At 41.9% G+C, this 12,482-nt stretch overlaps 1 protein-coding gene across 4 annotated transcripts in view; it reads right to left on the bottom strand.

The window, feature by feature from the left end:
* The window catches only part of KITLG (KIT ligand), an 83,439-nt gene extending 71,779 nt beyond the window's left edge, over positions 1-11,660 (bottom strand). For all 4 annotated transcript variants that reach the window (XM_045514831.2, XM_045514829.2, XM_045514830.2 and 1 more), the window contains exon 1: positions 11,438-11,660. In XM_045514831.2, the coding sequence (XP_045370787.2) occupies positions 11,438-11,452 (15 nt within the window). In that variant the 5' untranslated portion in view covers positions 11,453-11,660. The remainder of the gene's footprint in view (positions 1-11,437) is intronic.
* Between the last annotated feature and the right edge of the window lie 822 nt (positions 11,661-12,482).

The following is a 12,482-nucleotide window of genomic DNA, read 5'->3' as shown; positions in this document are numbered from 1 at the left end:
GATCCATACCGAACTCTTTGTTAATCCAGTCCCCAAAGATCAGAGATACCACTAATTGGGTGAGCCAATTCAAATATATTATCTCATCTAATCTTTGTATTCTTCTGACTATATACTCTTACCCTTATTACCCCATTGAGGCCCAGAGAAAGAAAGTAACATGCACATGGTCCACAGGTGAATAATAGAGTCAGGACTTAAGCCTCATTCTAACTCCAAAGCTCAAGCTCCTTTGAGAGTCTACATGAGGCCAATGAGTCAAACACTTGAACAAACATAAGCTTAATAGTATAGCAGGGAAACGTGTTAAGTCTGAAAAGTACTTTCTTATAATAGTACGATTCCTTGAGTGACAATCACAAAGCAGGCATACAACAAAGTATTTCTACTTAAAAAGGCAAGAGAGGGAGGAAACAAAAGAGGGAGGTGGCGAGAGGAAAGCTGCGAGGTACTATTATTCCATTTACAGAAGAGGAAATTTAGCTTAAGGGGAGGTTAAACAAAGTTAAATAACCTGCCAAAGATCCCTGGGCCAGCTAGAGTTAAGAGCCAGAGGTAAAACCTGTGTGCTTTTGACACAAAAGTCACACTCTTTCCTTTCTTCCTTGACAAGTGGCTATATTTCTGTTGATGAAGAAAATGACTCATCCTTTCAGATAGGAAAAAGGAGATCACTCACCAATTCGCGAGGACTCACGCTCTGTCCCCCGCCAGTTGCAGGTAGAGCATAGAATTTAGGAAGGCAGGCTCTCGTTCCAGACCACCTGAGTCCTACACCAGCTCCACCATGGATTAGCTCTATGACCTTAGGCACATGATAGAACTTTCTAGGTAAACTATCTTGCAGGTGTAATTATACACATTTAGCTCTTTTTCAGTTTTTTGTTCAGGAAGGGAATGAAAACACTTAAATTATTCGGTACGAAAATGCATTTGAAGCCTGAGGCATTTGGATAAATTGCTTCAGCTTGACCTTTCATTCCGACCATGGAGACCCTGCAATTGAAGCCATTTTCTTAAGAAAGGAGTTATCACTATTGATAAGCTTACCATTTGTTTAATGCTAATGATCACAGTGAATATTTATTTAGACTCTCCTACGTGTCTGGCATTGGACTAAGGGCTTTTTGTGGATTATTTTATTTAATCTTCACAACTGCCTTGGAGAAATGTGCTGCTATGCTCCCTGGTTGGCAGGTAGGGAAACTGAGGCTCAGAGGATTAGCCAAGCAAAGTGGGCCATCTGACTGCAGTCTGTGCGGTTCATCACACCTCTGTTATACTGTCTCCTTCACCTGCGTTCAGATGACGACAGGATCTTCTAGCAAACACTTTCATTTCTACTAAGCTGATACATTACATGGTGATACTGCAGATAAGGGTGCTCCAACAGTCATTTGTGTCAAAAATCGTAACATCAACGAAGAAAATGAATTTTTACTATTCATGCAGTTGGACCGACAAGGAATTATGAAGCAAAGGTCACAACTTTAAGGGCTGGTGGCTTCAGAAACCAGACATAAGCATAAAAACATTAGTATTAAATAGTTTTCTAATATGATCACAGCCACTTAATTACCTTCTGAAACAGCATGAAAAGAGAGGGCACACTGATAAAAGTCATCCCCAAAGCATCTTTCTTTCCCAAGAAGTGATTTTGCAACACAATTTTCAAATATTTGAAAACCTTCCCTCTGCCTATTTTGAGTACAATTTTATTTAAAAGTACAATTTTATTTGAAAGACACCAAAGTTCTGGCAGTAATTCTTCATTCCATAAGATAAAATGGCATTTTTATTATTTCCAAGGGCCTCCCTCACCATGGTCAGGCACTTGATGGCTAAGGAGACTGAGGCGGGAGAGCCCGGTGACCAAGCCTAGGCTCCCTGACTTGTGGAGGGGTGTTGCTCTTCACAACATCTCCACCCTGGGTGGTCCTGAAGAGCTGAGTCTGAAGCAATGTGTCACTCACCCCGGGGACTTGGTTTTGCCTGCTCTCAGCCTTCCCCATATTATAAATCAACTATACTTCAGTTTTTCAAAAAACACACCAAAGACATCGTTTTCACATGCAGATTTAGGGGAAAAAAAGGCTCAAGACTTACAGATTGTATGTATATGTACGTACACCTAAATATGAGGGCATTCCACTGATACGGTTAAGTGGAATCTAGTCTTTAGAATTAAGCAGGTTTGGCTTCAAATCCGAGCCCTTCCACTTGCTTGGGTTTTTTTTTGTTTTTGTTTTTGTTTTTTTTAATCTTGAGCAAGTGTTCTTAATCTCTCTGAATGAAACTTCCCTTATCTGTCAAAAGAAAAATGCTATCAATAATATCTACTTCATAACTTTTTTTGCTAGAAACAGATGAGATATACTTGTGCAGTTCATGGCACTGGCCTCTTCCGTGGTGAATAATCAAGAGACATTAACTTATTTACTAGCCTTATTTCCTTATCCATAAGCTATTCTTTTTCTTCTTAAACAGCCTGTCTTTTGCCCCATTTTGTATAACTGTTGCATTTCACAGAAAGGGGAGAAAGATAAAGGACATAAAATTGGGGGAAATTTTTATTTAATCTGCTGAGAGTGCTTATGAGTATTAAAGAAAGCAGACTAAATAAAGCAGTTAAGGTATTAATCTCTAAGTATTATTTTAATTCATTATTCATGCGGGCCCTATAGCCAAAGCCAGAAATTGCTAACAATGAGTTCATGTCCCACAGCCTGTGGATTTGCTGTAAGGTTCCATGATTCACTCCTTTTGCAGAGAAGGAATTGATTATAAAACTCAGTGCAAGTTACTGTGCCCTTACACAGTCTGTCTGGCTTAATCATCACATCATTACTATCAACAGGTAGTTACTTCTGCACCCATTTTCAAGATTGGAAAAGTAAAATTCTGAGAGAAAAACTTGTGGAGAACATACAGCTATTAAGTGGCAGAACCACCACTACATTTGATAACTCAGCCCAATGTTTTCTGTTTTCTCACATGCCCTCCAGTTTTGCTTAGTAAATGTATAGTCACTGAAAATTAATGCTGTAAATGGTGAACAAAGTAATCCTTCCAGTCATCAACCAAACACATCTGTGTGTATAAAAGAGCCAGGACAGTAGTTTAAATTTGCCTTCTGCTAAAAAACAAACAAACAAACAAACAAAAATGAAGAAGAAGAAGAAAAGAAAAAAGAAAGAAAGAAAGAAAAGGAAAAGCTTCCAAAAAAGGTGTTTGGTATTCAACAATCTGAAATCAGGCATTTATTCATTCCATAACATTCAATCTGTATTTATTGAGCATCTACTATGAGCCACTATGCTAGGCAAATGGAATTACAAAAGTTTTGTTGACAAGTTCTATCATAAGCAGCTGTTTTTAATATCTGAGTTGCATTTATTTTTGATTCACTCTTCCTGTAAGAAGAATGTGTATCTTTGAGGTACTGAATAAGCCACACTAATGTACTGTGCTTGTGCCAGCTAAGTATCTTTGGGTGTTAATCATGGCCGTAATCACATGGAGGTGGCAGAGGAAAGAACTTATCTTAGTTTCCTCATCTGTGAAATGGGACTTAAAAAAAAAATAGTGCCGACCTCCCAGAAGAAAAGTTATTTGCCCGAAGAAAAGTTATTTTAATTAATTCAGCTTGGAACTGTTTTCTACTAAGTGCCATTTTGGCATAATCTTATTATCAGGGTGATTTGATTTTACAAAACAGTCATGAGAGCTATTTAAAATGGCTACACATTTAAATGTCAAACGCTTGACACATACTATAGTAAATTTCATTCCTTCAAGCTGAATCATTTGTGTGTGACATTTACACAGAAATGCAAACAATAAATGGTCAAATCGGTTTTAGATTTAAAAGTCTATGGGATTGTTTAAGAATAAAAAAGATCCAAATTTCAAATGGTGGGGAAAGTCCACTATTTTATAGTATTATTAAGATAGAGTACTATTATGGGCCATGGTACATTATAAACAAACATGCACTGAAGTTTTAAAAATACTTTTCTGGGCAGCAGTTAAGAATTATAAAAAACAAAAACAACAAAACTGTTACAATTTATTGCAAAAACAATTAAAGGATTATATAAACCCTATTTTGTAGTTTTGTGCTTTTCTACATAGAACCAATTTCATCCAGTATTAAAAACATGCTAATAACCTCCTTTTGATTTTTCATGATTGTTTTCTAACTACTTTATTATTCCTGCCTTTTAGTTATCCATTTTGGACCACCTGGAGGCCTGGCTCCTGTGTTGGGATCTTATCTAACAAGCAGTAGAATGACCTGTGTTATGGTCAGTTCTCTGCCTAACAGAACACATCAGAGATCTCCCGGTAGGGCCAGCTGAAGATAGCAGCTTTCTAAAATCACCAGAGATTCAAGCTTAAGCAATCACAGAGGTTTTAATTGGTCATCAAAAATGGAAATCCCTAACATGTTGACTACTTCAAAAGCATTAAGTTGCAGGTTTACACAGAACCATAAATAATGAAGTGTCACTGCTAAGATTTGTTTTTCAATCCTTGAGCTTTCTAGATCATATTAGAAACCATTTATAGGAAACATCTCTACCCTCCCCTCTCCCATCTAAATTTCTGCAGTGAATATAAATTTTAACAGTTATCCATATGGACAACACACTGCAGGTGGGGAGCAAGGCCTTTATAACACAACCTACTTTCTCTGCAACACTCTTCTTGGAAATCAAGGAATCTGTGTTTTCACAAGGCAGTTGTCTAAGAAAGCTCTGAGAAAGGGACATCAAATAAACAGTGGAAAACACCACAAAGGGGTCCCTCACAATAGACAGTCACTACTGAGCTGTAATTTTTGGAGATGACCTAGTTGACTACTGCTCAAACCCTGGCATTTAGAAGAAACAAGCCAATTATGAGATGTGATTCAGTCCTGGAATTTAGCAAAGGTACTTAAATGGAAAGGTCCTTAGTTTCAGAGTTTCCATGTAAAGGTGAAAAAGATGCAAAAGTTATAAGCACCCACAGGGCTTTTGTTTAGAAGACGAACTTCTGCTCTTAAAAAGGGCAACAGAGTGCTACTGAGTAGGTGTATACAAGAAAAACAACAGCCCCCTCTGGGCTGTGCTCTTTCCTCCCTGGTCTCCAGCAGTCGGGGGTACAGTATACAGTGGGGATGCCCTTTCTGCAAAGGTGAAGGAGGCTAGGGCTTGCTTTTTCACGTGAGCTGTGACGGTGGGTTTGCTCTTGCTCCTGTCTTGTGCGCCCTTTTGCATCGTCACCCTAGAGAGCAAAGGCATTCTTTGCAAGGCAACGGCTGGATTTTTGAGCTGCTGTCTGTGCCAGAAACACAGAAGAGGCACCCTAACTGCCCCCTTTAGACTACATTCTAATCAGCAGCACTCCAAGCCCCAAGGCAACTGCTACACCTGCAGAGTCAAGTGGTAAATTCCTGCATCCAGATAACGAACAAAGATAGCTGCAGCTGCTTTTTTAATAGTCTAGATCATTGTCTCCATTCTGAACTTTGCTCTAGTAGGTAGCTCACTAGATTTTGTTGGTGTTTGGAGCAGAAGAGCATTATTGTCATTGTCATAGCTCTATTTTCTGAGGAATCCATGGTCTCTTAGCTGGAGGAAGGGTCCAGCAGATCTTTGTATATTCTCATGTCAACAATGTGAAAAGTGGCTTCTGATTCCCAGCTGTGATAGTCTCGGAGAGAGAAGCTAAGGAAGAGAGGTGGATGAGAGGTGGGCCAGAGATGGTACTGGACCTGCAAAGAGCCAGGGCAAGGAGAGACTCGGCCACTTGCCACCCACAGGAACTGTTTTTCCCTGGGGCAGAAGGGCTGCTCCCTCCTTTGTCAGCTTCTGCATCTCTAAGTGCAGACCCCTCCTCTTCACTATCTTCTCAGGATTAACTCTAGGGCATGATTCTACTGAGGCTGGGTGACTTGCCCAAAACTTGCCCAAGACTTCTAAGACCCAGTGCCAGAGCCAAGGGCAGGACCCGAATATCCGACTCCCTCCACAAATGCTCTTTCTACTCCATGGTCAGATTCTCTCCATTTCTACTCCATGGACACAGACACTGCAGACTGCAGGGGCAGAGGCGATGAGCAAACACGGGGCGGCGGGGGGGGGGGGGCGTGCATTCGTGACCTTTTTGTTAGCTGACCTCCTCTGGTGTCTGACTTTGCCCTATGATTCTTCTTCGCTGAGAGAACTTAAGGTTGTAAGAGAGAAAGGAGAGATCCTCTTCGACTATGGATATTACCAAAATCACAAAACAGAAATGCCACTCTTGTTACAGAGAAATATCTAGTAGGTGAAAAGGCTGGAAGTAGAGCAGTCTAAATTTAAATCCCCTTTGATTCTCCCCACTGGCTGGTTCCTTTCATACAACAATGGTTATAATTTCTATTCACACCAAAGCCATGGCTACACAAATTTCAGAACCAAAGGAAGCTTAAATGTCATCTGGTTTAAACACCTATTTTACTAGTATCTTAGAAATAGAGAATTTTAGAACTGGAAGGCACTTAGAAATCACCTAGTCCTACTTTCTCATCGTACAGGGAGGAAACTGAGGTCCACAGAGATTCCAAAGCCTTCCTACAGACATACAACATAGTATCTGGGCCAATAAAAGAATTCCACCCTCTAAGAACCGAGTTAATGTGGCAGCCTAGAAAAACAGTAAAATGTAGTCAAAAGACAAAGAAAGTTACATAAAGGACAGTCTTCCTTTAGATGACACACATTATGATTTTAGAAAAAGAACCACAAGGCCTAATTATAAGAAAATCACCCCCACCACCTCTGTTTTTCTGGACAGAAGGAAATAGGTAGAGATGGGATAATGGTAATTTTCTCCAACTCCTAGCCCCTGTGAACAGTTCTTAGTATGCCCACAGTTAAGGGAAAAGACAAAAACATCTCTCTGCATCTATAAATCAGGAAGGCTACAGTCAATGGTTTCCATGAGACAAGGTCTAAACAAAATAACCCTGAAAACAGCATATTTTATAAAAGCATCCTGGTGTTCCTTCAATTTATTTTATAAATTGTTCTGACTACACAGGTGACTAACACCAAAAAGACAGTCTCCTGCAGTTGCTCATGATTCATGTACTAGAAAAATAAAGATAAAAGATCACTCCTGAGAGATTTATATCCAAATGCCTTTCCCTAGTTTACGAAAGGGAACATTAAGGTAACCAAGAAAAAAAAAAACTCCAAAAGTTGCATAACAATAAAAAAAAAGTCACCACATGTTGTCTGGTAAAAACAATAAAGACACCCTGCAGACTTGTCCTCACTTAGAAGGGCATGTTCAAGAACACCCTGAGTCTCTTTAGTCTAAAATGAAACATACCCTAAGGGGAACTTAGAAAGCAAAAGTATGGAAACAGGAAAGTGACTCAGAGATGGTGATAATATTCCCATTTCTGTTTTAAATTTTATTTCTTATTTTCACTTAAAAAAATCTTTAAAGAATTGTTTTAACATCTCCCATGCCACAGACAGCCTTTATTTTCACACATTACTGGTTTGATGGGTAAAAACAGGTATCAGCCTCTAAGGGGAGGCACTGAATCCACAGATTCTGGTTTATAAAAACTTGATCCCTGTGCTTTGCTGGTTAAGCAACATTTACCTGCAATAGCTAGGTTTTCTCTGGCTTTTAAAGTTAGCTGGGCAGGCAATTCTCTTCTCAGAGATAATAAATTCAGACTGTAGCTACAGTAAGCCACTGTGCTGGGATACAGACACAGATCAAACCTCACTTAATCCTTATGACCAATCCTTGTAGAGAAAAACATCCTTATAACTATTTTATAATCGTTGCGCAGATGACAAAATAGAAACCCCAAGAAGTTTCACCATTTGCCTAACATCATTTGTATCACCAGTGGTAAAACAGGAATTGGAATCAAAGTCTTCCAAAGCCAGAGCCTAGGATCTTCCCACTGTATCTGAGGTGCTCCCTAGATATGGATGGGGAAGGGAAAGGATTTTTCTTCTTTTTTAACATTATTGATGGTGATGAAAAGATTTCAATCACCTATCATTAAAGAACAAATGTGATTCACAATTTGCTATCTCCAAATCAGCCATTAAAATTTGGCCATTTTAATTGGTTTGGCTCAGGCCCTGAGATTTCCATATGGTTATTTCCTTTGTTTTATGTTAAATGTAATCAACTTAGCACTCGAGTTTAAAAATCTTGGCAGAATGTATCAATTAAAAGCTACATAAATTAGGATTATTCATAGCACACATTCCAAATGGAGTGATTTTAAGGACAAGATTTAAAACAATGCTCTTTTCATAAATGTTAATTTTTTTTCTATAAACTCTCATCATCACCCAGATGACAAACTTCACACAGACAAAAGAGGGATAGTTTCTTTGGAATAACAAAAGCTAACAAACATTCTGTTTGCTTCTTCTCTGAGAATTAATGTGTGCCTAACATGGCCTTTTCTACACTGTTTGCCAGATGAATTTTTCCTATTTTAGTATTTCTGATAGCAGTCACAAAAACTCTCACAAACCATCTCAAAAACCAAAATGTAAGTACGTCAATAAACAGTGCCAGGTCCGTTAAACTGATAGCACTTTTTTAATTGGCCTTACAAATTAAGATGCCCAGTTGTTATTTAATATGCTAGTTTATCAGCATTACAATGAAAAAATGATTTTATGTTGAAATAGATGTTCTTTTCTAAGCTAGAGACACAATTTTCTTCAGAAACAGAAAAAAAAAGCACAAGATGAGTAAAATACAATCAGAAACCTGAAAAATGCAAAATACTTTCATTTCTGTCATTAATGATTAAATTTATTGTTACAATTGCTCCATGTGACTAATGCCGGAGTAATTATTTCTCACATGCTGAAGCCCATCACACGTGCTAAATAAATGAAAGAATCATTTACCAAACCCCAAGTGCTTGTTGACGGAATTTCCACACAGCTTAACTGAAAGGCCAGACTGCCTGGTGTCTGATTCTCAGAGAGCTGCATAATTCAAGTTAAAGTGCATTATTATTATCATTATTATTATTAACTTTGTATTTTATATCTTGGGTAATGGGAGAGTGCACAACCGTTTGCTTTATAATAGATAAAGCCATCTTTATAAATGACTATTTAAACTATTGAATATTAACAGATATTCCTCCCTGGCAAGTATAACATTAGATTCAGTAGAACAATTGATCTGACTTCTTAATGTCTGATTTCCTTATGTTACTCTCCATCCATACAGAGTTGCACAGGAAATTTCCTTGTAACTTTTGGATTAGAAAATTTAACAGTATGAATGAGGATCTAATTCCCCTCCCCCATTTCCACTGATTATTTCATTGATTTCATGCTATTTCCAGGGTCCCCTTTTTCAGTGGCAAGAATGTGGAATTGCTAGAATTATCCTTAAAAGAAACCTTGAAGGTCATTAGATCCCAGGCAATGAATGCCTTCATTCACCAAGGGCGCTGCCCTCCTTTGCCTCAAGCCCTTTAACATCAGCAAGTTCCCCCAAAGGGCTCGCACTTTTACTCTGTCCGAGCAGGTCACATTTCTAAAATACTTAGCTGTCTCCATCGTCCCTGGTCAGCAGCATGGAGTCACTAACATTGAGGAGTTTCAGGCTAGTTTGACCTCTTTCTAGTTTTCAATGGAATTATTCCATGTAATCCGATTTACACAGCCATTTAATCAAAGTGAGAAAGGAGATTACAGAGCTCACATTTGTTTTGCAAAGCAAGGGTGCAAGGATCATCAATTCGACTGACCCTCAAAGTGACTTGATAGTACATCGCCCCACTTTGGAGTGTTGGTCATTAACCTGATCTGTCTCCAGGGATCTTGTTTAAATAGGGAGGTTTAGGCTCTTTTCCTGAACTAGAAGGTAGCGGTTTCTCCACCCAGCTTTCACCACTACCATTCACGTGAGCAGATGCTACTATAACAAAGAATGGGTTCCTCACCCATGCTTCTTATTTCATAAAGCAGAAAGCATGTACAGATCAAGTAATTACATTAAACTTCTCTTTTGTTGCCATCTTTCATATCTGCATGTCAATAGCCCTCTCTGGTGGATCTCAGGTGTGGCCGTTCAATGCTTTCCCTATAAACAAACCAACATGCCCGCAGGAGAGGAAACTGCCCTCTGCTCCTCTTCTTAGGCAGCTGCCTAGGGACTACACAAACCTTTCTACCAGCCAATGTCCCTTCCCCCTGCCCTTTTCCACCCTGGTACAATGGGCTCGGTTCTCCCTACTTCTTTCCCAGGCCTAGCCATCTATTTAAAATATTACATGAAGTGTGTCATTAAATAAGGCATTTTCAGCACGTGGATGCCTTCATTCTAAATTGAAGATTGACACAAACCCACAAACACCCCCCCCCCCAATTCCCCATTTCCCCACCACTGCTACCCCTTCCACACATTTCAGGAATTGCAATCTCCGACAGAACCTCTGGGGGGTGAAAGGGCAGCCTTACTCAACCCGCGGTAGATACACAGAAAAATTCTAAGAGGAGAAGGGAGAAGAGGTAAGACCTGCAGTGGTGAAAAGAACTATGGATGAGAGTACCGAGGCTGCCCTTTCTAAAGCACCAGCCAGACACCGGCTTCGAGGGGGAAAAAAATCTAACTGTATCCCCTGGACGGTGCTTTACCCACTGTGCTTACATATAATGCACAGTTTTACAGCACTGGGAATTACCTCAATAACTATCATCAGAGGTGCCCACTAACACACATACACACACACACACACAAACTTTTCCTCTTCTGCAGTGGAAGAAAGTGGGTGCAATGTGGAGGTATTAACCCAGCTAGAGCTCCCTAGGGAGCTCACTCAGCGCCGCAAACCTGGCAGATCACGCGGGAGCCAAGTTTCCCGGGCTGGCGAGACAGGTTCTCCGCCTAGCCGAGTGCGGCCGCTAAGGAACTCGGGGTTGGCTTCGTTCCCGCGGCTGCACCCAAGTCCGCACGAGCCGGGTGCCCAACTGGGGGCTGCACAAAAATTTGGGTGCGCGAGCGCTCCAGCGTGTGGCGTGAGGAGCTGTTGTGTAATCTCCCCCGGAATCCACGGGAAAATGTCTCCCGTGCAAAGACATGCTTTTCCGTAGTAACTTAAACTCTCCGGCCAAAGAGCAGGTCCTTTCATCTTACAGGAACCGCAGTTCCCGACTGACAGCTCCCAACTTAAACACAGAGACTCCAAACTTGACACAGGTTCCCTCGTCTCCTCTCCCTGGCACGCACGGGCCGGGCGGCTGGGGCTTGCTCGCCACGCCCGCCTCCCCCGCGCCCTCCAGGCTCGTCCGGCAGGCACAGCCCCTCACGCCGCGGCAGTCGGGGCCGGGACGCGCCGGCCTCCGGGCGCGATTTCCTTGGAGAGCCGGCGAGCTCCCGGGCGTGCCCTACTCACTTGTGTCTTCTTCATAAGGAAAGGCAGAGCTGTGATCCAGCCCAGGCAGCGGTGTGGCAACTCCGTTTAGCTGTTCTGGAGCTCCAGCATATTGCATGAGAGGCGGCTGCAGATAGTCCACGCATTGGGTAGCCCGAGCGCAGCACTCTCTCCACGGCCTGTGCTTCCCGCGGCGCTCCTGATCCCGGCGCGAGGCGGCGAATGAAGCCTGGGCCGGCGCGCCGCCAGCACTTTTATACGGTTCCCTCCCGCCTACTCCGGACACGCCTCCTTCCCTTCCGGAGCCCCGGGGAAGCGAGACGCTGCAGGGGCGCGGGGGGAGACCCGGGAGGGCGGCTGGAGCGCCGCAAACGCCCCAGAAGTTGGATAGATTGAGCCAAGAGGTCCCCTTGCTTGGGAGCCCCGCACGCGCACGGCCGGGAGGCTATGAGGGCGCGGGGGCGAAGCTGAACACCCTGCAACCGCCGCTCGCACCGCGCGACGGCCGCGGTGAGTCCCAGCTCGGCCTCTCAGGTCCGCCGGGGCTCACCTGGCACCTCCCCGGGACGGACAGAGTACCTCGCGCGCCGGCGAAAGCCCGGAGTTCTGTCTTCCGTGCCAAGGCGGTGCGGCAGAGGAATTCACTGGGGGCCTAGGAAAGAATTCACCCAGCCTCGACTTAGGGAAAATTTTTAAAAAGCTTAATTAGGATCTACAGTTAGGCCATTGTCTTACCCCGTCTATTTTTTTTTAACAATTACTTTAGTGAATGAATATTTAATAATTAAAATAAATGTTGACTCAGGATTAAGTATTGGTAAGGGAGATGCTGTTTCTAGAATGGTTTACTGCTGCTTCTTTAGAAATTAAGATCGAAAGAGACAAGATGGATTATTAAACGGAGAGGTCACCGACACAACTAGGGTTTTGAAAGCTGTACCTTTTTGCTGGAAAGCGTTTTGGAATCGGAAAGATAATGCAACAATAATAATGATAGCTAACACCATTACGTAACACCGTTAATTACATACTAGGCGCCGTGTAAGTACTTTACATAGATTATATC

Source organism: Camelus bactrianus, chromosome 12 (assembly GCF_048773025.1).
Source record: "Camelus bactrianus isolate YW-2024 breed Bactrian camel chromosome 12, ASM4877302v1, whole genome shotgun sequence".
Lineage (NCBI taxonomy): Eukaryota > Metazoa > Chordata > Mammalia > Artiodactyla > Camelidae > Camelus > Camelus bactrianus.
The sequence above is the reverse complement of the archived record's forward strand: the minus strand, read 5'-3'. Positions and strand labels throughout refer to the sequence as shown.